The sequence below is a fragment of the Erythrolamprus reginae genome, chromosome 3, assembly GCF_031021105.1.
Source record: "Erythrolamprus reginae isolate rEryReg1 chromosome 3, rEryReg1.hap1, whole genome shotgun sequence".
In the NCBI taxonomy this organism is placed as follows: domain Eukaryota; kingdom Metazoa; phylum Chordata; class Lepidosauria; order Squamata; family Dipsadidae; genus Erythrolamprus; species Erythrolamprus reginae.
In genome coordinates, this window is record NC_091952.1 from 207,894,432 (window position 1) to 207,921,902 (window position 27,471).

General features: G+C 38.3%; 1 protein-coding gene across 3 annotated transcripts in view; it reads left to right on the top strand.

Moving 5' to 3' along the window:
• The window catches only part of SPIDR (scaffold protein involved in DNA repair), a 198,365-nt gene that overhangs the window by 71,219 nt on the left and 99,675 nt on the right, over window positions 1–27,471 (top strand). For all 3 annotated transcript variants that reach the window (XM_070747729.1, XM_070747730.1, XM_070747731.1), the window contains exon 8: window positions 8,469–8,690. In XM_070747729.1, the coding sequence (XP_070603830.1) occupies window positions 8,469–8,690 (222 nt within the window). The remainder of the gene's footprint in view (window positions 1–8,468; window positions 8,691–27,471) is intronic.

The window sequence follows — 27,471 nt, forward strand, 5'->3', positions numbered from 1 at the left end:
TTAAGAAATACCAACTTTTTTTTTTTTTTTGCTGCTGGGCTCTTCTTGGGACTTTCCCAAATACTGACCTTTTATTCATTTGGCTTTCCCAGAATTTTCTTCATACTCCCAGGGAAAGAAGTCTGTATAGAAGAATACAAAGAATAAGATAGACAATGACATTATTGCATTTAAAATTGCATGCTTTCACAAATGCAGAGAAGAATAAAAAATAATAACACTTTTGAATATAAGATATGAATGTAGAAAAGTCATAATATGGGAAAATAACTTGTATTAACCCTGCTGTTCTGTTCGAAAAAAGTTCCTAATGTTATGTTCCCGGGTCACCCTGACCCGGACCGAAAACTCTTCATTTGCAGTGCTTATGTTTGGTCTTTTTGAAAGCTTTTTTCACCTGGAAACATGTTTGAACATTTCTGCACACAATGGAATGAAAATTGAACTGAAAAAATTAATCCTTATTGGTTTATTTTGCACATAAATGTGCCTCCCCCCCGTTTTTGTGAAAGTTTTTTCAATTTATGGATAGTTTTGCTTGCAAAATCCATTCTATTTTACTAAAGTTGGTGTGGGATTGGTAGCTTGAACATTTCTGCACACAATGATATGAAAATTGAACTGAGAAAATTAATCCTTATTGGTTTATTTTGCTCATAAATGGGCCCCCATGCTTATACTCAAATAGGCTTATACTCGAGTAGGCTTATACTCGAGTATAAAATGATATGGTCTTATATTCAAAAATAAACCAATAAGAATCATTTTTTTTCAGTTCATTTCTATTTTTCTTATGTTTAGGATTGTTCAATTTAGTATATCAAAACTTTTGAGTTTATTGATAATTTTGCCTGCAAAATGCATTCTATTTTACTATTCTATTTTGGTGTGGGATTGGTAGCTTGAACCTTTCTGAACATAATGATATGAAAATTAAACTGAAAAAATGATCCTTATTGGTTTATTTTGCTCATAAATGGGCCCCCATGCTTATACTCAAATAGGCTTATACTCGAGTAGGCTTATACTCGAGTATAAAACAATAAACCAATAAGAGTCATTTTTTTCAGTTCATTTATATTTTTCTTATGTTCAGGATTGTTCAATTTAGTATATCAAACCTTTTGGGGGAAAATTCCTTAGGGATTTGTAGCCTTAAAAAATATAAATTGACACGAAATTCAAAAAGGATGGGGGGAGGGGCTTTTTGATCAAAATAAAAATATAAGTCTCAATTTTTCCAGTTCAATTTTCATATCATTATGTTCATAAATGTTCAAACTAGTTTTCCAGTGGAAAAAGTTTTCAAAAAGACCAAATTCAAGTACCTAAAAAAAATCATTTTGATCCGGGTCTATATGACCCGAACAGAGTAAATGTGACTTTTTTTTTGCCAAGAAAAAAATTTTTCCCCCACCCCCACAAATATTTTTTTGATGATCAGCATTGTTAAATTGAGTAAATGAATGCGTAAGATTTTAAAGAATATTTCGGATTTGGAGCATAAAAAAATAAAAAGTGAAAATTGTTGCAAGCAGCCAGGGGGGGGGGGAGGCCTTATTTCTGATGTTAAAAAAACAGTAAGAATCATTTTTTTCAGTTCCTTTATATTTTTCTTATATTCAGAAATGTTCAAGGTACCATTCCCACACCAACTCCAGTAAAATAGACTGCATTTTGCAAGCAAAACTATCCATAAATTGAAAAAACTTTCACAAAAACGGGGGGGGAGGCACATTTATGGGCAAAATAAACCAATAAGGATTAATTTTTTCAGTTCAATTTTCATTCCATTGTGTGAAGAAATGTTCAGACTACTTTCCAAGTGAAAAAAGCTTTCAAAAAGACCAAACATAAGCACTGCAAATGAAGAGTTTTCGGTCCGGGTCAGGGTGACCCGGGAACATAACATTAGGGAGGTTTTTTTTTTCAGCAAGAAAGAAACCTCCCACCCCCCCAAAAAAAATTCTCATAGAGAGAACCCCTGAAATGATGAAAAGTCATGAAATTTCAAGTTTCAGATATGCAGGGAAAATTTTTTACAGGGTCTCAAACCTTGATTTCGGGTCTCACAGACCCGAACAGAACAGCAGGGTTAAACACATGTATATGAATTAGTATGTAGAAATGAAAGTATAAAATTAGAAAATATGAACATTGAGAGCTGGTAATGCTGTAATGTGTTTTGTATGGGACATAAAAGATAAAAATTTGAACTGGTAAAGTAATAGGTGATAAAGTGATAGAATTAATTGTTAAGAAAATAAAATTAGTTTGTATTAAAGAGTAAGAGTGATATGGAGAAGTGAAGTAAAATATTTGAAAGTTAGAAATATATGCATGTATATTAGAAATTTACAAAGTGAGAAAAGACTACATCTTTGATTGTTAGGAAGGAGAAGAGTAGGAAAAAGGGAAAAGACAAGAGGATTAAAATAAAAATAAAGGGGGAAATATTAAAATATAGATATTAAGATGAAAGGAAATATGAGAGATGTATCAAAAATGAAATTATAATGAATTGTAACCACTAAAAAGGTATTGCTAAGATTATTGAATGGATATATGAAACTCAGAAAGCAAATGCTCACGACGTGAGATTTTGAAAGATCAAAAAATAAATAAAATTATTGGGGGGATGGAGAGAGAAACAAAAGAATTGGACATTTGTTATATTGGGGAACAACATCCAATTGTTTAAAAGCAGATTGTATATTTTTTAGTTCAAGCCAAAATATCCACATAAATACATTTTGTCAGAATTCAAGGTATTTAATCTGGCTAAAAGAATATAAATAATATTATTTGTAGGATAACTCTGGTTAACAGGTAGCCCTCAATTTACAACAGTTCGTTTATGATGGTTTGAATTTACAACAGCACTAAAAATGACTTATGACTGTTTTTCACACTTACGACCATTGCAACATTCCCCATGATCACATGACCAAAATGGAGATGCTTACCAAGTCAGTCATATTTATGATGGTTGCACTGTCCTTGGGGGTCATGTGATCACTTTTGTAACCTGGCAAGCAAAGTCAATGGAGAAAAGCCAAATTCACTTTAACAATTGTGTTACTAAGTTAACGACTGCAGTGATTCACTGAAAAACTATGACAAGAAAGGTTGTAAAATGGGGCAAAACTCATTTAACAAATGTTTCACTTAGCAACATAAATTTTGGGCTTTAGAGGAAAGATTTCTGACGCCTTCTTTTTATGTATTTGGAGAAATTGAAGATCAAAGAGATTGAGCTTCTTTGCAGAAGAGGAGCAGAAAATCAGTGCCATATTCATCTAGAAGTTTATACTACAGATCTATAATGACTCACTCTGAAACCAATATGGGCTCTGAATGTCATTTTCAGAGTGAAAGAAAGACCTCCAAAATGCTTGCCAAGATAAGAAGCCAAGACTTTGTCATCACTCAGATAATCTGATTTAATAATCACACCATGAGGAACTAGAGGGCAAACTGTTCAGAATCCTTAATTGCTCTCTAGAACCTTTAATTTCTAGAACAGGGAAATATCTGATAGCTTACATCAATTTTTCCTTCCTTCCTTCCTTCCTTCCTTCCTTCCTTCCTTCCTTCCTTCCTTCCTTCCTATCTGTATAGTCTGGAGGACAGAAGGAAAAGGGGGGACATGATCAAAACATTTAAATATGTTAAAGGGTTAAATAAGGTTCAGGAGGGAAGTGTTTTTAATAGGAAAGTGAACACAAGAACAAGGGGACACAATCTGAAGTTAGTTGGGGGAAAGATCAAAAGCAACGTGAGGAAATATTATTTCACTGAAAGAGTAGTAGATCCTTGGAACAAACTTCCAGCAGACGTGGGTGGTAAATCCACAGTAACTGAATTTAAACATTCCTGGGATAAACATATATCCATTGTAAGATAAAATACAGGAAATAGTATAAGGGCAGACTAGATGGACCATGAGGTCTTTTTCTGCCGTCAGTCTTCTATGTTTCTCCCACCCTCCCTCCCTCTTTCCCTCCCTCCCTCCTTCTTCCCCCTCCTCCCCTTACAATAATTCTCAGCTCAACATCTAACAGAATCCAGGTCTACTCATAACAGCTCTGAACTATTTAAATGGGGCTAAAACAATATATGGGTCTATAAAATATAGGATGCAGTGAGAGAAGAAAATTCCATCCATTTCTTTTCATTAGAAAAAACAGTGTCTTGTACTTGAACTTAAATATCACTTTTCGCTAGAAAGGCAGCAGTTCTTTATAAAACACCCTCTATTAGATAAGTTCTCTAGTTCCCAATTAGGGAGGCTACTTTGCCTTTCTCAGTGATTTCTGTTATGAATGCACATAGTTTTTTGATTGCAAGAACTTTGGCTCATAATTATTAAAAAAAAAAATACCAAGATGACAGTAGCTGGCCATCTTTTCTGGCTGCTTTTGATACCACAACGATTTCTCATTAGAGCATATGTCAACTTCTCAGAGGATATAATTTAGAAGTCCAGAATGTTATTGCTGCAGTGATTTGGCAATAGCATGTCCTTCCTCAGAGAAGCAGATGCTCACTTCCTGCACTAGAAAGGAAAAATAAATGCTATGACCATATGGATGATGTAGAACTCATAGTAAACATAGTAGAATGAGGGAGAAGGGGCAGAGTTAAGAGATTCTTCCTTTATAGCGGATTGATGAAATATGTATGAGAGTTTCTAAGCCAAATAGGATTAAGTATAACAAACCTTTCTGAATGGATCAGATTCATAATATTTTGTTAATGGAAATAACAGTTTTAGTCAGTATTTCTAGGTTTCTCCATGCAAATTAGCTTTGGGTATGGGTTTTTTTTTCTTCAAACTTTTGTCTGCTTGATATGGCTGGCACCATAGTACTTATAAGAGCTTTTTGATGTGTTGATTGTGAGCTACTGACAGTGGTACCTCTACCTACAAACACCTCTACTTATGAACTTTTCTAGATAAGAACCGGGTGTTCAAGATTTTTTTGCCTCTTCTCAAGAACCTTTTCCCACTTGCAAACCCAAGCATCCGAAATTGTAACCAGAAAAGGCAGGGAGAAGCCTCCGTGGGACCTCTCTAGGAATCTCCTGGGAGGAAATGGGGCTGGAAAAGGCGGGGAGAAGCCTCTGTGAAGCCTCTCTAGGAATCTCCTGGGAGGAAACGGGGCTGGAAAAGGCAGGGAGACGCCTCCGTGAAGCCTCCCTAGGAATCTCCTGAGAGGAAACAGGACCTCCACCTTTCCTGTGGTTTCCCCAATCGCACACATTATTTGCTTTTACATTGATTCCTATGGGAAAAATTACTTCTTCTTACAAACTTTTCTACTTAAGAACCTGGTCACGGAACGAATTAAGTTTGTAAGTACAGTAGAGGTACCACTGTATAGGAGAGAATGTTAGAATAACTAAATGCAGCCTGAACCAGACATATACAGTATTCAAAATCAAGCAATTGCTGAGAGCAGGCTTTAATTTCGAATGCTCAAGCATACTTTTCCTGAAAGCTCAAGGTATGACTTTAAATGTAAGATGCCTCTGAGAAGGTAGAAACTAGACTTGCAACTGCCAGTAAAACTGAGTTTGAGGTACAATTAATGTATGAATTTCTAAAAAAAAGTCTAGCTGGTAAAAATTACTTGTCCCCAGTTTGTTATAATCTATTTTCCATAACTAATTAATTGTACCATCCTGTGCTATTCAACCAGTGGAGGGGTAGAGGCCTGGACTGGACTCGATTCTAGAAGTGGAGAAAACATACTTCAAATCTAGTCATACAAACTGCTCTGTTTATCTTTTACTAGATATTTGAAAGATTGCGGATTCTTGTTCCTTGGAGAGTGTACAAACCACAGAATTAGTGTTATTTTCAACTCAAAAGAAAAACAGGAAATTAGGTTGAACTGAAACCTAAAACAGGAATTTTATGGGATATGTAAGGGAAGGCTGAATATTATTATTATTATTATTATTATTATTATTATTATTATTATTAAGATTTGTATGCCGCCCCTCTCCACAGACTCGGGGCGGCTCACAACAAGACACAACAATTCATAACAAATCCAAATAACTTTAAAATATTTAAAAGAGAACCCCATTTTTCTAACAAACACACACACAAACATACCATGCATAAATTGTACATGCCCGGGGAGGTGTTTCAGTTCCCCCATGCCTGACGACAAAGGTGGGTTTTAAGGAGTTTACGGAAGGCAGGGAGAGTAGGGGCAGTTCTAATCTCTGGGGGGAGTTGGTTCCAGAGAGTCGGGGCCGCCACAGAGAAGGCTCTTCCCCTGGGGCCCGCCAACCGACATTGTTTAGTTGACGGGACCCGGAGAAGGCCCACTCTGTGGGACCTAATCGGTCGCTGGGATTCGTGCGGCAGAAGGCGGTCTTGGAGATATCCTGGTCCAGTGCCATGAAGGGCTTTAAAGGTCATAACCAACACTTTGAATTGTGACCGGAAATTGATCAGCAGACAATGCAGACTGGGGAGTGATGGTGAAACATGGGCATACCTAGGTAAGCCCATGACCGCTCTCGCAGCTGCATTCTGCACGATCTGAAGTTTCCAAACACTTTTCAAAGGTAGCCCCATGTAGAGAGCATTACAGTAGTCGAACCTCGAGGTGATGAGGGCATGAGTGACTGTGAGCAATGAGTCCCGGTCCAGATAGGGCCGCAACTGGTGCACCAGGCGAACCTGGGCAAACGCCCCCCTCGCCACAGCTGAAAGATGGTTCTCTAATGTGAGCTGTGGATCGAGGAGGACGGCCAAGTTGCGGACCCTCTCCAAGGGGGTCAATGATTCCCCCCCCAGGGTAATGGACGGACAGATGGGATTGTCCTTGGGAGGCAAAACCCACAGCCACTCCATCTTATCCCTCTCTTTGTCTTTCACATCAGCTGCAGGTTAGCTTACCAAACAATCTCTCCAGAGCCCTTAAAAATAGATAGAACTTAGATATATTTCTAGGTTTTACAACACATTCTCCCTCCACATTTGACATGCAACCTTTTTTTTATTCTAAGGATGTATTTGAAAATAATTACCTGCCAGGGAAGAACTTAGCCTAGTGAATTCCATGTAGAACTTAACTGATAGGGCAGCTGCAGTTTCAGGAACAGGGTTTCTTTGATGTTGTACTTTAAGCCCCTTCTTGGCTGTACTTTCTGGTTACCTAGAAATCCTGGGACACCATATTCAAACATCACAGAAGACCTTTTCCGATGCTTTAATATTTCAAAGTGTCAAATGTGTTTCTTGTTTTTCCTTTGCTGGATAGCTCTTTAAAATAAATATGTTTCATACATAAATATTAAAATACAATCTAATATAAGGGGGGGGAGGGGGGGGAATAACAGCACGGCTTGTAAATAAGAGGAAGCTGTACACAGAAGCTGTAGTCTCTTCTTCATATGATCAAGCAACTTGCTAAAATTGGCATTTATATTGTTAAAAACAATTTTGTTATCACTCTTCAATAGTTCATGAGATATTCACAATGGATAAAATTATAGTGGCACACTAACTTCCTCTTGCTTTGGGATTTTATTGCACAATTTATGCAGTATTTTCTTTATTAGAAAATTTTCTTTCTACTAAGATGACTAAGGATAAGTTAGTTAACTAAGTTCTTAGATGCTAACTTTTTTCAGAAGTGAGACTATGAGGCCTGTCAATTTAGTCTCTGTCTTTTGAGGAGTGTTGTTTGATAGAAATACAGGAAATTGACTCATAACTGCGAAAACTACTAGCCTACGAGAGCCTTTAGCACATGTTTTTCATGCCAATTTCTGACAAGCCAAATAATTGGAAATGTTTGGATAGCATTGTCTTAAATATAATTCCATTTTATTATGACATTATTTAATGTTTAAGTTTATTAAAAAGTACTTAAGAATACAGTGTTCCCTCAATTTTTGTGGGGATGCGTTCCGAGACCGCCCGCAAAAGTCGACTTTCCGCAAAGTAGAGATGCGGAAGTTAATACTGTACACTATTTTTGGCTATGAACAGTATCCCAAGCCTTCCCTTAATACTTTAAACTCCTAAATTTACAATTTCCCATTCCCTTAGCAATCATTTAGATTATTACTCACCATGTTTATTTATTAAAGTTTATTTTAAAAAATGTTTTTTAAAGGCAGATGAAAGTTTGGCAATGACATATGACATCATCGGGCGGGAAAAACCGTGGTATAGGGGAGAAAAAACGTAAAGTATTTTTGAATTAATATTTTTGAAAAACCGTGGTATAGACGTTCCGCGAAGTTCGAACCCGCGAAAATCGAGGGAACACTGTAAACTGTTCTGTGAGAGATACAAAGTTTTGTTTTACTGAAGACCCTTGCAATTAAAAGAAGTCCATACAAACTCATTTCTGATTTCTTATTTGTAACTCAGAAGTTTTAGAAAATTTTCTTTTCATATGTTTTCATCAATTCTTAATTGTGTTTTATTGCTTAGGTGGCAAACCTGGGGTATTAATTGTGAAGATCTTAGAAATTCATGAAGAATGCACTCTTTGCATAGCTACCTGTCATCATCTGGGACAAATTTGTTCTGATGGTTCTATCCTAAAAGGAATTGTTGAAAATCAGCCAAGACTTAAAGTTCTTTTTGCAAAAGAAACAGCAGCTCATTTGAAGGCAGTACCACAGGATGTCATATATATTCATCCTCCTTGGTAAGTGCATAAAACATTCTCAACCAGTTATATCCTCAACCAATTATATTGTAGCCAGTTTGGTCCAGTGATTAGGGCATCAGACTAGAAAACAAGAGACTCTTGAGTTCAAGTTCTGCCTTGATCATGAAAGCCAACTGAGGGACTTTGGGCCAATCATTATCTCCCAGCCCAACTCACCTCACAGGGTTGTTGTTGTGAGAAAAATAGGAGGAGGAATATGTGTTGGATATGTTCACCACGTAATTTGCAAAAAATAAAATAAATGATATATTATACTATTATATTATATTGCATTGCATTACATTATATTATTTTTAAAAAAATAAACAAGTGTTCCTTTAGTAGTAACTCTCTTTTAGAGGAGACTCAAATTTAAGTTAGGTTTTATTTATTTTTTATTATAGTAATAATGTAGTTGCCTTTGTTGTCTAGTAATAATGTAAATGCCTTATGTTCCTGCATTTCACTAAATGTAGTTTAGATACAGGAATGATTCAACCATTAACATGTTTAATTTGCATTTGAGAAAAGATTATTTAAAGAGATTCTACCAGGAAAAGAGCTTCACTATTACAGTGGAACCCCGACATAAGAGCTGCTCTACTTAAGAGCAACTCGAGATAAGAGCTGGGAGGGGAGAGATATTTTTGTTCTACTTACAAGCCCAAATTCGAGATACAAGCGCCAAGGAGCTGTCTCCTGAAGCCAAACGCTAACTTCCGCGTTCGGCTTCAGGAGACAGCTGCGAAGCGGCGCGCGTGTTTTAAAAGGTTGCAGCCGGCCTGGGGGGCTCGGGGGGGTGCTTGCAGCTTTCTTTCTTGCTCTTTTTCTTTCTCTCTTTTACCTTCCCTTCCTCTATTTCTTCTTTTCTTTCTCCTTCCCACCTTCTTCCCTCCCTCCCTCCCTTCACTCATTCCTCTCTTACTCTCCCCTTTCATAAGTTTCCTTGCTTCCTTCCTCTGTTCCTGTCCCTTCCCCCTTTCTTTCTTTCTTGCTTTCTTTCTTGTTCTTTTTCTTTCTCTCTTTTACCTTCCCTTCCTCTATTTCTTCTTTTCTTTCTCCTTCCCACCTTCTTCCCTCCCTCCCTCCCTTCACTCATTCCTCTCTTACTCTCCCCTTTCATAAGTTTCCTTGCTTCCTTCCTCTGTTCCTGTCCCTTCCCTCTTTCCTTCCTTCCTTCCCACCCTCCGTCCATTCATTCACCCATTCCTCTCTTGATCGCTTAAAGCCGGTCCCTGGTGCAAAAAGGGTTGGGGACCTCTGTCCTACAGGATTGGGTGGCAGAGAAGTTGAACATATGTAAATTTAAAAGTTTAAGAAAGTTTACAAGTTAAGTGAAAGAAACTTCATTATTCATTTATATGTACATGTACATTTCTTCATTAAAAACATGTCTTTCTGCATAATTTAGACTAACTTTGTGAGTTTTTTGAGGGCTGGAACCAATTAAAATTATTTACATTAATTCCTATGGGGAAAAGTCGTTCGAGATAAGAGCTGCTCGACTTAAGAGCCCAGGTCCGGAACGAATTAAACTCGTATCTCGAGGTACCACTGTATAGTGTTTTTGTTGATCGTCATGCAGGATTAATGCTGTATGATAAAGACATTTATTCTTCATCTCATTTTACTCTGGTATGTATGAGATGAATAGTACGTTGTTTTCCCCAATAAAAGAGAGGAAGATGTTCCAAACAAAAGAAATCAAAAAAATTCTATTACAATTGTTTTTATAGAGATCTTTGATTTCATCTATGCATTTTGAAAAGTTATAGATATTTAAGCAGACACGATGGATAAAAAAAATAAACATCCAAATCCCTACCATCAAAAAGAAAGTAAGCCCTTTTTACATTCCTGCTTTGAAGATTTTGTAGAAACAGAAAAAAGTAAAAAGCTCTGATAAGAGAAAGACACTGAGCCACCCTACAATAAAATTCAACAAAATTCAAAGTTAGTTACAGCAGAAACACTGTTGGAAAAAAGATATAATAGACAATCTGTAGATGATTACCCCTTCAAAGAACTGGAGATAATAAACTATTTTATATGGGGGGAAAATGGAACAGTTTAATTAGTTTCTGCATAATATCATCATTCAAAATAAGATTTGAAGTCCAAATGTCTCATTTTAAAGCAGTTGTTTTTCCTCTATTTGAATTGCGAGAAATAAGCAAATTAGTATTTTATCAAGTTCTTTCATATTTATTGTAGTACATGCTTGGTAATAAAATCTTTAGAAATTTGGAGATTTAGAAATTTTTTGAATGCATGCTAACAAAGCCTTTCCTAACTCTTTAAAACTTTTTTTAAACCATAATATTGGTTTAAATGTTCATGTGACTTTATATATAGTATATGATTTATGCTCCATACCCCTTTGAGTATGGAATCAATCACTCAGAAGACAGCTGGAAGGCACCTTGGAGGTCTTCTAGTCCAACCCCCTGGTCAAGCAGGACACCCTATATCAGTGATGGCGAACCTTTTTTGCCTCAGGTCTGAAAGCGCATGTGTGCTATCATAACATGCACGAGTGCCCAAACCCATAATTAAATGTCCAAGGAGGGTGAAAATGGCTGCCCCTACCCGACACCCTATGGAGGCCAGAAATGGCCCATTTCCTGATTTCCAGTGGACCCAGTAGGCTCATTTTTCACTCTCCCCAGGCTCCAGAGACTTCCCTAGAGCCTGGGAAGAGCAGAAATGCCCCCGTGCCCCCCAGGTCCTCCAGAGCCAAAAACATCTTCCCAGAGCCTCCGCATGAGCCGAAAATCAACTGAGCGGCACACTGGAGTGAAGCTAGGGCTACAGCTTGCGTGCTAGCAGATATGGCTCCATGTGCTACCTGTGGCAGGTGTGCCATAGGTTCACCAACACTGCCCTATATCATTTCAAATAGGTTTCCTTAAAAACTTCCAGTGATGAGGCACGTACAACCTTTGAAGACAAGCTGTTCCACTGGTTAATTGTCCTAACTGTTAGGAAGTTTTTCCTTAATTCCAAGTTGCTTCTCTCCTTGATTCGTTTCCATCCCATTGTTTCTTGTCTTGCCATCTGGTACTTTGGAAAATAAGTTGACCCACTCTTCTTTGTGGTAGCTCATCAAATACTGGAATACTGTACAGTGATACCTCATCTTACAAACGCCTCGTCATACAAACTTTTTGAGATACAAACCTGGGGTTTAAGATTTTTTTGCTTCTTCTTACAAACTATTTTCACCTTACAAACCCACCGCCGCCACTGGGATGCCCCACCTCCGGACTTCCACTGCCAGTGAAGCACCCATTTTTGTGCTGCTGGGAATCCCCTGAGGCTCCCCTCTATGGGAAACCCCACCTCTGGACTTCTGTATTTTTGTGATGCTGCAGGGAAATCCCAGCAGGGAAATCCCAGCAGCGCAAAAACAGGTGCTTCGCTGGCAACGGAAGTCCGGAGGTGGGGTTTCCCAGGGAGGGGAGCCTCAGGGGAATCCCAGCAGCGCAAAAAACGGGTGCTTCGGCTGGCAAAAGGGGTGAATTTTGGGCTTGCGCACATTAATCGCTTTTCCATTGATTCCTATGGAAAACATTGTTTCGTCTTACTAACTTTTCACCTTAAGAACCTCGTCCCGGAACCAATTAAGTTTGTAAGACAAGGTATCACTGTACTGCTATCATCTCACCCTAGTCCTTCTATTCTCTAGAGTGGCCAAACCCCACATTTAATAATGAAGTAGTAGAGCTAAAATCTAACCCTATTAAACTATATAAACACTTTTAATTAATTTGGCTAAGGGTAAATGTATAAATAATTATTGGCTTTTAATTTCCCACAGCTTTGAATAATTATCTTCTACCTGTAACAAGTCTTCATTTAAAAAGTCCAGTTTTCTATTCACTATGAATGTAATAATAAATGAAAACGGTTTCAGAGATAAATAGGTTTGGAATAGATGCTAACTATAGAGAGAATAACATGACATTTTTATTAAAGGCAAAATGTTTTGGAACAAACTAGAAGAATCCCTCAGAGACTAGTTTGGGGCATTTGTTTTAAATTATCAATAAATTTGGGGAGGAAATAAGGAATTAACTTATTTGCTAGTAATAAGTATGCTGATGGGTTTTAATTCAGCTCAAAATCTATGTTAAATGGACTATTCTCCTAAATTGAAACAACAGATATTAATGAAATTGTATATAGCAGTAAAAAAAAGTCATATATTTGTAACCTGTAAATATGAAGTTAAATTGCTGACTGGGAGCTGCCCAGAGCTTGATATAGATGGATCGCTGTATAAATTTAAATAAATAAAACAAATTTAAGATTTTTGGATTAGACAAGAAGATTATTGGGGAAATAGTCAGATGCAGGGAGCCCAAACTCCATGAACAGGCCACAACAGTTAGATTATCACTGATCAATTATATTACGAGGCTCTCCCTTAGACCAGGAGTAGGCAAAGTTGGCTCTTCTATGACTTGTGGACTCCAACTCCCAGAATTCCTGAGCCAATCATGTTAACTCAGGAATTCTGGAAGTTGGAGTCCACATGTCACAGAAGAGCCAACTTTGCCTACCTCTGCCCTAGACTGTCTCCATTTCTTTGGGGACCAACATATAAGGTTTCCCTGTCTAATCTATGATGCTTCCTTCTCCACAGTAGTTCCATCCTAGCACCCCTTTTGACTCTCATCTCCCATTCAGCCTATGATTCCACCACAGGAATGGAGGTTTTGTTGCCCTTATATTGAGTGCACCAAAAGGCAGCCCTGTTAGACAATTTATTATCAAAATAAATTGTTCATTTTCTTTTATATTTCCTTAACATACAACCACAATTAGACCCAGAATCTCAGTTGCTGAGCAAATTGGTCATTAAGTGAGATGTTATGTGATTGCTCAATGGCCATAAAACCTGGTTATTAAACAATTGCACAGGTCATTAAGCAGAGAGTTGAGGTTCCCTGAGTTGGGGGAGATCCTGGGAGGCCCAGGGCACAGCAGCATGCAGAAACTGCTTTGGGCTAGGAAGCATTGGCAGGCTCCAGAGCCTTCTGGCATGCAGAAGGCTGCTGCAGCCCTGGACGGCTTTGGCCTGCTTCCCACCTAGCTATACCAAGGTGCCCTCAACTAACCCCAGGGTGTACGAGTGCACCTGACCCCTCCATGGTCCTAGAGGCCTTTAGCCTGCTCCTCACCCAGCTATATGTGGTAGCCCTTGGCCAGCTCCAGGGCCTAGCAGCTCAGAACTTACATATCAGTTTTTCTGTAATTTCTGATAGATGCACCCAGGCAACGTAAGGCATGGCCTTTATACAAAGGCTGTCTTCTGCTAATCTGCACGTCAGGGCTCTTCTTGCTATCCTTAAGGAGGCTCTTTTTAAAGTATTACATACAGGGGTGGGCTCCTGCCCAGACGGGTCTGTGTGTGTGTGTGTGTGTGTGTGTGAACGCAGTGGGGTAACGAAAATGGAGTCCCACCCCAGAGCACCCAATTTGGACTGAAAGGTGTTGAAAGAAAATGCGGGTCATCCTGCATAAGCCACGCCCATAGTGTGGTAGTAAAAAATTTGGTAGCCCTTCACTGATTACATAACTTTGGGATGCTTGACAACAAGTTATAAATACAGAGGGGTTGCCAAGCCCCCAAAATGCAGTAATTTGACTGCAGGGGGAGTGATATGACATTTTAGACCAATTGAAAAAGTTCTGCAGGCCATAAAGTGTACATCTTTGTAACTATGAACAGTTGTTACCAATTTTGTTACATCCATGATGCACAATGATAATAAAGGCTTTAACTTTGACTTTGTTAAATGACCAATTCTAAGTCAAGGATTATCTATAAACGCTCCTTACCCAATTGAGATAAGACCTTCTAATAAAAATACAGTAACATTTTTTCTTAAAGAAAATAATTGATAAGATATATGGTTGGCTTATGGGGCCTGACCTTTGTACATCTCATTTAAAACACAGAAAAATTGATAGTGGGATTTGACTTATGTTTGGTCTTTTATATTTGGAATAATGTATACCTTATAGGAAGTCCAAAGTTCATTAACTAAAACCCTAGTAAAATACTTTGCTTAATATATATATGGAAAATAATAAATGTATATACAACTTCAATCAAGTTACCGTAATCTTCAATCAATTTACTGTCCCAATGTGTATCCATAATAAAATATTTGCATGCAGGTATTTAGAGAATTCTAACCATTTCAGTAGCTGTTATGCAAGGGAAATGATGATGGAATTATTTTATTTGTTGCATTTCCTACCATCATAACAGTAGGTCAGTAAATCTCCATTAACATTTAATGGAAATGCTTGTGCACAAATACTGTCCCAACTGATCACCATCTTTATTTTAGTTGTCATATTTTTATAGTAATGAAAAAACAATGATTCCTGTGTATGTGCAAAAACAGTTGTATGTTCATAGAAGTAAAAAATTATCTGAAGAATATGTAAAACATAATATCTGGATAAAAGCAGTCCCTATAAGCATAGAAATAAAACAAATTTATCAAATAAATTGAAATAAACTAAACATTGAAGGTAGCAGATTTTGCTAAACTGATTCCAACTATTTCTGTCTTTAGCTTTTGAGTAGGCAAGGGATATTAGCACTAGAACATATAATAATAAAAAGGTTTGTAATTTGTTTGAAAATACAATAAATACAATAAATTACAGCAACAAATTTAACATCAGAATCCTATTATACTCTAGTCTTAGAAGTACACATCTGCTTTTATTTTAGGTTTTAAAATGTCCACTTACCAAACAAATTAGATTTTAAAAATCTGCAAATAAAATGGCTGCTTACTTCAATAAAATGGTTGAATTTATTTCTCTGTTAACATTCTTTGGTAGAGTTAATCTAATAGTTTAGATTCTAATATAGAAATGTCTCCGAATTATTTTAAATCAATGCTGAAAAGTTTACATTGATAAAATATTTATTTGCTTAGTAGCTACTTGCACATGAAATTTAAGTTTAAATATTTATTCATCAGAAATATTAACTTTGTACTAAACAATATATGGGAAGAAAAATCATATCCAGGTAATAGGTACTGAAGTTGTCTGTTTTCAGTAGTCATTGAATGCAAAAGGAAAATAAATGTTTGGAGGATAAATTAAGTGTTGCGATGAAGGTAGAGATGCAATTTTGTTGGGAACTCTGTATGGCACAGTCAATTTTTTGAGATTGCAGCCATCCATTTTTGCATTTTGTAGTCCTGCAGGGGAAGGACTACAGGTGTTGGGCCATATCACCCATATGGGCTGAGTTAAGATATTTTAATCTGTAATGGTATTAGCAATTGTATTGGCAATTGTATTAGTTTATTTGCATAAGGACGCCTACCTGTTTCCCAACAGATGGCTTTTAGAGGCAGCCATTCTGCCATCAAATAATAGTTATTGATCCCTGTGTCGTCCATAAATTGGTCTAGGCCAGACGTAGGCAAAGTTGGCTCTTCTATGACTTGTGGACTTCAACTCCCAGAATTCCTAAGCCAATCATATTAGATCAGGAATTCTGGGAGTTGAAGTCCACATGTCATAGAAAAACCAACTTTGCCTACCCCTGGTCTAGGCCTACTGGTAGTTAGCATTACATCTCTTGGTAGCACATTCCAAACTTTATGTGACGTCTTTAAAAAAGCATTTTGTCTGATAGATGTTTTGGGGACTCTGGCCATTCCTACTAGTTTCATCTTGTGCTCATCCTGTACTTCACCAGAACATTCCCCCCTCTCCCCGCCAAACTATTGCTCTACCAGGAGAGAAAAAGGTTGTCATTTAGATTAACAGCCAACTCTTGCTTAATGCTCCTTCTTTCAAATGGTCTACCAACTTATCTTTCTCTTTGGCCATCAAAATGAAATCCTCAGGTGGCAGTTTTACTATGCACTAAAATGAGGTGCCCAACTCAAAATGCTTAGAGAGCCTAATATTGGTGGGGAAAAGGGTGCCTTCAGAATTACGTGATCAGTAGAAGTTGGCATGATCGTATTTTTGCCAGGTTTATCACCAAGATGTCATTGGTTATTTCTATGGTGAAATTGTGTTGAAAGAAGAGAGAAACCATCAGTTTAATGGAGAAAAGCAGAATATTATTTCAGATTGCCATTGCAGCAGACTAGAGATGCAATATTAGTTGATATCTTTAAGAAATGTTCTATGAAAATAATTAGCAAGGAGACTCCATGCCACAGAAAGTCGGAAGTGAGGATGAAAGGTCAGTTTAGTAGGTGAAAAAGAAGCAGATGCCTTGATATTTGTTAGGTGTTTGAAATGATTGAAATCCTAGTAGAACTTGATTGGGCTAAGAAATTAAAAAGGATGGGCTCATGGTGACTAGTATATGGATGGGAGACTATAAAGAAATGAAAAGACTGTAAACTAGAGTGGAAAGTCAAAAGAGCTGCAGTTATGAACTGCATGTTGATGAACTAAAAGTTGAGTTTGGCTTGAACCTGTCATGTTTAAAGTTGTGATTGCTCTTAGCATTTATTTCAGTATCTAAACATTTAAGGTATGACAGTATATATGAAATCAATAGAGCACAAAAATACCATGTTTTATGTGGAATTTATTTCTATGCCTTTTTTGTTCCATTTTGGACTATGTAAGGTTTCTCTGTTAGTTTCTGAAAAATGTCTTTTTGTTTCTGAAGTTAAAATTGTGATGATCCATGTTGATAAATTATGTTTTCTTAATTTACCGTAAATTTATTTTTTTCAAGGAATCTGTGAGTTTGCAGTTTTATTCCAGAAGCTTTTATTAGCGATTTCAAAGGAATAAAATTTCTTACCAAATTTGGACCAGGGAAAGTTGGATATTATTGCATGACCACAAATCTCTGGAAATGGGCCTTAGGAAGGTCATGGGATTCTGAGGCATATTTGAACAACTTTCTTTCCTTTAAGATACTCATGGAAAGTTTTGCTGTGATAAATAGTTTTGCCTAACTATGCATTCCTTTGCAATTCTTCCTTCCTGCAAGCTGGCTCCTTTGGCTAGTAAAAATGATTTTTTTCCTCTTTCAATAACTGAAACTATTGTTGAAAACAAGAGTTAGAGGAATAATAAAACAAAGCTTTTAAAACAACCTAAAATGAAAGATGAAACCTACGTGTGTTCCTTTTCTAATCCCAACTCACCCAGTTAAGAAAAAAAGCATGGCATGGAATAAACAGATTTTTTTTTAAAAAAAGTTAAATCTGTGATTAATTATTTTTTTCTGGGAAACAAAACAAATGAAAGGTTATTAGTGTTTGTTTCTTTGGAATTGTAAATGCACAATAACCCTTACATGTGCATCTTATTATAAGAACGAGTATTTTATTATGTAAAATTCTACATACAATAAAATAGCTTAAAGATTATTCTAAATCAGTAAGGAATAATGTAGTCTAAGGAATATCAGCAATTGGTATAGGGCAGTGATGGCGAACCGTTTTTTACATGGGTGCCAAAAGATCGTGTGCCCGCGGTCGTGCATATGTGAGTGCCCACAGCCATCATGGGAAGGGTAAAAACAACTTCTTCCACCACCCCTGGAGACCCTCTGGAGGCTGGAAATGGCCTGTTTCCCAACTTCTTGTGGGCCCAGTAGGCTTGTGTTTCACCCTCCCCAGGCTTCAAAGGCTTCCCTGGAGCTGAGGGAGGGTAAAAACGCCCTCCCTCTTCCCCCGGAGGGTCTTTGGAAGCCAAAAATGCCCTCCCAGAGCCTCTGTGTGAGCCAAAAATCACCTGGCCGGCACACAAATGCACATTGGACTTCAGCTAGGACAACGACTCGCATGCCAGCAAATATGGCTTCATGTGCCACCTGTGGCACCCATGCCATAGGTTCGCCATCACTAGTTTAGGGGAACTTCTTTTGGTTATTGAAGACTATCGGTTGTTCACAGGAAGAGATAATACAAATAGTCCTTGTCTTGCAACCATTTGTTTTGTGACTGTTTCAAGTTACAATGGCACTAACAAAAGGGACTTAAGACTATTTTTCATACTTAAAACTGTTGCAGCAATCCCACAGTCATGTGATCAAAATTCGGACGTTGGAATCTGGTTCATATTTATGACCATGTGATAAGTAAGGTCACCTTTTGGTCACATAATCACCTGAAAAAAAAAGTCAATGGGAAAGCCAGATTCACTTAGCATCCATGTTAGTAACTTATCAAATGCAGTGATTCACTTAATAACTAAGGCAAGAAAGGTTATAACGTGGGGCAAACTTCAACAATTGTCTCAACTAGCAATAGAAATTTGGGGCTCAATGATGGTCATAAGTTGAGGACAGCCAATAGAGGACTGAGCAGAGGCAGAAATTGGCATCATTTATCTCTCCACTCATACACATGCACATGAATTGGTAGCATTTCTCAGAAAAAACAATATGGAGACAAATATGGGCCTGCAGCTTGTGGATAATGTTGGGAGGTACACAAGATTTCTAACTTACATCCTTAATGTATATGTTTATATATCTAGATTAGTTATAGGTATAGATATTGATATAGATATAGATTAGATAGGTATAAATTTATAGATATATAGATATAGATACTGTGTGTATGTGTATGTGTGTGTGTGTGTGTGTACAACACATCCATACTGTACATTTGAAAGCCATATGTGATAGGGATTGTGAATATCTCTTCAGCAGTATGTGAGACATTGAGGTATATACAGTGGGGGGAAAGGTATTTAGTCAGACACCAATTGTGCATGTTCTCCCACTTAAAAAGACAAGAGAGGCCTGTAATTGACATGATAGGTAGACCTCAACCATGAGAGACAACATGAGAAAACACATCCAGAAAATCACATTGTCTGTTTTTTTAAATGAATTTATTTGCAAATTATGGCGGAAAATAAGTATTTGGTCAATAACAAAAGTTCATCTCAATACCTTGCTATATATATGCTTTGTTGGCAATGACAGAGGTCAAACATTTTCTTTAAGTCCTCACACGGTTGGCACACACTGTTGCTGGTATGTTGGCCCATTCCTCCTAAAGAGCAGTGATGTTTTGGGGCTGTCGCTAGGCAACACGGATTTTCAACTCCCTCCAAAAGTTTTTTATAAGGTTGAGATCTGGAGACTGGCTAGGCCACTCCATGACCTTAAAATGCTTCTTACAAAGGGACTCTTTTGTTGCCCTGGTGGTGTATTTGGGATCATTATCATGCTGAAAGATCCAGCCACGTTTCATCTTCAGTGCCCTTGCTGATGGAAGGTGGTTTGCACTCAAAATCTCACAATACATGGCCCCATTTATTCTTTCATGTACACAGATCAGTCGTCCTGGTACCTTTGCAGAGAAACAGCCCCAAAACATGATGTTGCCACCCCCATGCTTCACAGTAGGTATGGTGTTCTTTGGATGTAACTCAGCATTCTTCCTCCTCCAAACATGACGAGTTGTGTTTCTACCAAACAGTTCTACTTTGGTTTCATCTGACCATATGACATTCTCCCAATAATCTTCTGGATTATCCAAATGCTCTCTAGCAAACTTCAGATGGGCCCGGACATGTACTGGTTTAAGCAGGGGGACACGTCTGGCACTGCAGAATCTTGAGTCCCTGGTGGCGTAGTGTGTTACTGATGGTAGCCTTTGTTATGTTGGTCTCAGCTCTCTGCAGGTCATTCACTAGTTTCCCCTGTGTGGGTCTGGGATTTTTGCTCACCATTCTTGTGATCATTTTGACTCCACAGGATGAGATCTTGTGCATAGTCCCAGATCAAGTTAGATTATCAGTGGTCTTGTATGTCTTCCATTTTCTAATTATTGCTCCCAGAGTTGATTTCTTTGCACCAAGCTGCTTGCCTATTGCAGATTCAGTCTTCCCAGCCTGGTGCAGGGCTACAATTTTGTTTCTGGTGTCCTTCAACAGCTCTTTGATCTTCACCATAGTGGAGTTTGGAGTGTGATGTTTGAGGTTCTGGACAGGTGTCTTTTATACCGATAAAGTCAAACAAGTGCCATTACTACAGGTAATGAGTGGAGGACAGAGAAATCTCTTAAAGAAGAAGTTACAGGTCTGTGAGAGCCAGAAATCGTGCTTGTTTGTAGGTGACCAAATACTTATTTTCCACCATAATTTTGAAATAAATTCGTTAAAAATCAGACAATGTGATTTTCTGGATGTGTTTTCTCATGTTGTCTCTCATCGTTGAGGTCTACCTATGATGTCAATTACAGTCCTCTGTCATCTTTTTAAGTGGGAGAACTTGCACAATTGGTGCCTGACTAAGTACACCCCCACACTGTATGTATGTATGGCATAGGACTTGAATATCTGAGTAACCATGTGCCTTCAGTTATTTCTGCCTGCCCAGCATGTTCCAGGAGAGTGGATGCATTCTAGATGCCTGTATTAAACATAATCTGTTTTTTTCATCACTATAAGGAAGTGTGCCTTCTCTCACAGTCCCAAAACTTTGTAACAATATTCCCCACTCGCCCAGTTAAGGGAAAGTGTTAAGGACTGCATCCTCTTTCTAGAATTCCAGAAATCTCTGAAAACCTGACTTCAGTCCCAGGCTTAATGTTCGCTTAGGGTCCCTGCCTTGTTTGACTTTCATTGACTTATATTACTCTTGAAATGTTCATTTGGTTTAATGTTTTAATCTGTTTTTATGGCTTTTTTTCTAGTTTTATATGCTGTTCTGAATTTATTGGAAGTGGGTAGCTTCTCAGTTCAAATAAACTAAATATATACATAAAATGTGGAATGTAACAAGTTTTCACTAGTTTTAGATTATGAATCTAACTGTAGATTATCTACATACATAATGATAATGCTATGGTACCTTTCATACCATCAAACAATTATCTGCCCATCCCAGATCCTTTAAAAGGATTCATAGGTTGATAAATATGCCAGATCAAATCTAAATATCTGGTTTGGCTGTAACAAAATGTAATAAAAAATAATAATAATGCCCCATACCCATGTTATGGTACTGCCTCCAGGAAGACACTGCCTTGGTGTGATTATGGGGCTTGTATACTCCCAAGGAAGATGAAAATCATGCCAGAGGTTTGACCATACTAGACAATCTCATTAGAGGAGCATGGTGAGGAGTATCTCTCCCAGAAACAGTATAGTAAAATGTAATTTATGGTAACACAAACCAGATCAGTCATCGCTCAGGTCAACAACAGCAGTCCACACTAGGTGTTGAAGTTCCTGGTGACAAATGGGCTACAGAACTCAGGACTGTTGGCTGACACAGGCCAAGCAGGTGCAGAAAAGTTGTTTACCTGTCACAAATACACAAATATTGCAAGAAAAAAATATTTCTTTCTTTAATAATGTATTATTACAAATCAAGTCAAATGAAAAGAAAATATTTGAAAAGAAAGCATCAGTTCTGGAAAGAACAATATCAGAATCAGAAATTACAGAATGGAGATTTGCACTGATTTATAATTCAAAATAAAATATTCACAGAAGAAGACTTGGAAGAACTGCAAAGGGCAGAGAAGTCAAAGCATTGCCAGAAGTAGCTCAGATTGTAGAGGCAAACCAGGGGGAGTCTGCAATAAAGGAAGCCAGCATAGCTGTTGAATCATTTTCATTCCCAAACTGGGACTGCTCTCCTCTACCTTCTCAGAAGGAACTAAGCTTACAATTTAAAAAACAGCATCCAAGAATTGAATTGAAACAAATAATCTTAGCATATTAAACAATACAAAAGCAACAGAATAAGGTTGCCCATATTGAAGCTTGATCCTATGAAACAGCTAGCACAAGCCTTAAAAGATGCCAATACTCTAATATCAAATAGAGGCAGCTGCTCATTGCAAGAGACAACCAACTAATGTACAGCATAGCTGCAGTTATAACTGAATACTCTGGATATACAAAGCAAGAAAAAAGCCAAACAGTGCACCACCAAAATGGAAGATCAACCTGCTAAGCTCAGGTGAAAACAAGCTAGAACAAAAGAAAAGGTGAAGAACAAGGAAACCAAAGAATACCTGATCAAGAAGTGTCACTTAGATATAAGGAAGATCAAGGAAGCATGGAAATAATAAAGCAGCCAATAACATATCTAGTGAAGAAGATCAGCAGAATTGCCCAACTATCAGCAGAATCTCCAAGTTCAGTTGAATCAGAAATGTTTCTACCAATCTATCAATGGAGACACTACATTGGTTAGGACATGATGTGAACAAGAGTAAAAAACCAATAACCTGTAATGAAAGAATTTAACAGCATAAAGATGAAGAAAACGACAAAAAGATTATGAATAGTTCAAGACCAGGTGAAGAAGAACTGCATGGTGTTTTGTGGAAACATCTGATTGGTCTGTACCCACTCACTGTCAAGCAATTTAATAACATACTGCAAGGAGGTGAAATTAAACATTGGTTAACATCTGGCAAGACCTACCTGAATGAAAGATCCAACAAAAAGGGCAGCACCAGGCAAGTACAGGCCAATTACCTGCTTACCAACAATTTTCAAATTGCTAAAAGGTGTGGTAGTTGATGCAGTCCAACATTGAAAACAAGCTCTTTCCATCTGAACAGAAAGGAAACTGTCCAAGTAGTAGAGGAACAAAAGATCTGGCATCCTAATGGACAAGATGATTTGGAAAAACCACAGTTAAAGGAATATCCACTTGAATGTAGTTTGGATTCATTACAAGGAGGTATTTGATTCTCTGTTACATGACTGGAGAGAATCTAGTGCCTAAGCAGGAATCGGTAGAAATATCAAAAGCTTTGTGCAAAAATCTGGGGAATCCAGAGCATGGTACCATGGTCTTTTGAGACTGAAGGATGCCAATGCAATGTGCAAAAATCAGTGACAGAATGGAAGACACCATTGCCAGTCAATGGTAATAGATTGGGACAAATTAATATTAAGAGAGAAATCTTTCAAGGAGATTGACTCTTACTATTACTGTTTGTTATTGCCTTGATTCCTCTATTAACAATCCTAAACAAGTTATCAAACATCAAAAACATCTGCCAGGTTCTCCATAGTGGGTGGAGCTAGCATTCAGTAATGGGTTGATCTTGTCATTCAGCCAATAGGACTGAGTCTGTAAAATTATGAAGCTCCACCTCTGGCTCTAATTCCCCCTTTTGACTCAGTCCACAGACTGAACAGATGTGTGTGATTTTTTCTCCCATTCCTATTCCAGGCTTCAGCTCCAGCAAGATCGGAGCATTTCTTCTTCCACCTCTCTGGGGAAGCAATTTAAGGGAGCTTTGGTGGCAAACCACTCCTTAACTGGCCATAAATGTGATTGGAGCAGCCGCAAGTTACTGCACCTCTCTCTCTTCTTTGGCTGCCTGATAATTGAGCTAGGCTGCTTCATGTTCACATCTATTGGTTCTCTTCTAATGGCTGTTTTTCCACCTTCCTTAAGATCCAAACTGGCAGGTGATCTCCCCCAGGGTAAGCCTTCAAACTCCCAATATAGGAAGCATCAGGCAAAAGCTTCATCTCTTATAGCACAAGAGTCTGTTACAGATCTATATAGGACCTCCCACCATAAAGAGAAGGCACATAAGCAGCCCTCCTATTGATTGCTTTTATTGACAGCAAGGTTCCTTTCTGTGAGTTTCTGACCTCCCCAACTGACTCTACTTAGAATTTCGGGCCGCTGTGTTGACTTCATTAAGATCAGACTTAAGCACTATCGATAAAAAAGACACACACACACACACACAATAGAGACCCGAAAAGAAGAGAAAGTACTGGAGAAATTTAGAAAGCATGAAAACCTGCAAATAGGAGAATTGTGACAAAAGAAAGCAAATATACTATCAATAGTAGTAGTTGCCTTGAATATAATCCCAAACAACTGAGGTACTACTTAAACGTTGTCATCATTGATCACCTTATCATCTGTTAATTGTAAAAGGCAACTTTACTTTGAACAACGAATGTTCTGTAAAAATATCTTAAGCACCATTAAAATATATCTGTCCCATCCAAATCCTTGGGAAGGACTTAATACGTGAATAAAACTGCTAAATCCAGTCTAAATATCTGCCTGACTGTGCGATCAGCCACAATAATAGCCACTATGATTATTAGCAAGGTAAAAATGTACAATATAATAAATGTTCATAAACTGTAATCTAAGAACACACAATAGTGAGCCGCTCCGAGTCTTTAGAGAGGGGAGGCATACAAATCTAATAAATAATGATGATGATGATGATGATGATGATGATGATGATGATGATAATAATAATTTTTCATATCTTCCAGAATATATAGGTAGTCCTCAGGTTACAAAAGCAATTTGGACTGGGATTACTGTGTAAGCAATCTGGTTGTAATAGCAATAGCACTTAGATTTATACATACCACTTCACAGTGCTTTACAGCCCTCTCTAAGTGGTTTACACAGTTAGCATATTTCCCCCAACAATGTGGGACTTTATTTTATCGACTTCAGAAGGATGATTCAGAACTACCATATGATTCTTGACAAATGTATCTTTTTCTTTTATGTATGCTGAGAGCATATGCACCAAGACAAATTCCTTGTGTGTCCAGTCACACTTGGCCAATAAAAATTCTATTCTATTCTATTCTATTCTATTCTAAAGGCTGAATCAACTTTGAGCCAGTGATATTAGAACTGCCAAACTGCTAACTGTTGACTATAAGTAGAAGTAGCCTGCAGTACTGCATTCTAACCACTGTGCCACCACAGCAATGTCATGTGACCACATCACTTAGTGATGGCTATACTGGCAATTCCAGCTACTGTCACACTCCCAAGACATGCAGGTTGTCAAGTGCGAAGTGGCAGTCGTCCCAGGTAAGGAGTGTGGAGGTACTGTTGGGGGTATATGTGAGGGGAGTCCTAAGAAGGCCAATGTGAGCTGGATGCATGAGTCAAGGAAGGACTTGGCAGACTCAGCACAAATTGCAAATTTCAGAAGACCTGGGAGATCAGTAAAGGATGTGCATAGGAATGGGGAGATACTACAGAAGGAGCAACTTACAGAAATGACTAGCGATTTTCCCTGCAAGCTTCCCCATTATTTTGGAGGAAGTAATCATGAGCTGGCTATTCAAACATACACATTGGAATCACATGTCCATTGGGGTACTGTGATAGCTGGAATTTCAGGAGCTTGTACGTCCATCTTTTCAACAGTGCCATAACTTTGAAAAGTCGCAGAACAAATGTGGCCAGGTGTAGGCAAAGTTGACTCGTCTATGACATGTAGACTTCAACTCCCAGAATTCCTGAGCTAGCATGATTGGCTCAGGAATTCTGGGAGTTGAAGTCCACAAGTCATAGAAGAGCCAACTTTGCCTATCCCTGGTGTAGGCTAATGACTGCCTGTAACAAATTCCTTCTCGGGAGACATAGGATTACTTGCGGACATACTTTCTCACATTCTGTCTTATCTTTGTTTCAGAGTCAACATTTATTAGGTAGGCATCCTATTAAGTCTTGATATACAGTGGCACCTGTACCTAAGAACGCCTCTACTGAAGAACGTTTCTAGATAAGAACCGGGTGTTCAAGATTTTTTTGCCTCTTCTTAAGAACCATTTTCTACTTAAGAACCCGAACCCGGAAAAATTTCCCAGGAAATTTGAGAGCGGCCCGAAGGCCCAGCCACTTTCATGCCATCCCCCCTTTAATCCCGGCCAGATCGGGCTTTTCTGGGCTGCCAGAGGAGCCTTTCTGTGGTACTTAAAGAGGCTTTGGCAGTCCAGAGCGAACGAAGAATTTTCCTTTCTCTGGGCACTTAGAGAAGGAAAAAACATCTGCCAGTGCCCAGAGAAAAGAAACGCTCCCTTCGCTCTGGGCAGCCCAGAGCAAAGGGAGTGTTTTCCTTTCTCTAGGCGCGTGGAGAGGGAATAAACCACTTTGCTGTGACGACTCCCTCTCGCTGCCTCCCATACACACAGAACAAGGTTGTCTCCCAGAGCGTCTGGGCGCAGAAAGGCAAAAGGGGGCACTTCACCCTGACCTGATTAACTCGGCTTCAGCCAAACCGAGGAGTCACTACAGTGAAGGAAAGGGCTGTGAGCAAGTGAGCGAGAGGAGAGGGGAGCCCTTCAGCATGGGAAGGAAGAGGTAGCAGCAGCAGCAGCAGCAACAGCCACCTTTCGGTCAAAGGAGTGGGAGGTTTCCCCCTCTCACCCGCCTGGGTTTCTCTCTGGCGCAGTGCATGGGAGGCAGCCTCGCGCCGGGTATATGGGAGGTGCGTGCTCCTCGCTGCCTCAGAGTCCCTCTTTTTTTAAAAAAAGCCTTAAAATTTTGGGTTTTTTTGATTCCCCTCACCTCACATTCTTCCTTCGGCAGCGACTGCCCTCCTCCTCTTCTTCCTCCTCCTCCTCCCACCCAAAATCCGAACTTTTATTTCTTTCCTAATGGGTTTGCATGCATTATTTGCTTTCACATTGATTCCTATGGGAAAAATTGCTTCTACTTACAAACCTTTCTACTTAAGAACCTGGTCACGGAACAAATTACGTTCTTAAGTAGAGGTACCACTGTATGACCAATTCCATTTTAATTTAAGATACTTTCTGGAATTATATTAATGGTACTTGTGATTTTAGACCATACTAATGATCATTCAATTCTAACTATGTGCTGCTATCCTTTGGTCATACGTATTTCTGTACTCAGAACTAGTAGTTATAGCCTAGAACAAATCATAACAGAATATAGAAACAGTTACTGAATAACTTCTTTTTTTTTTTGGTGGAAGGGAAGGGGAGAAATTTATATCCTGAAGTTTAAGGTATG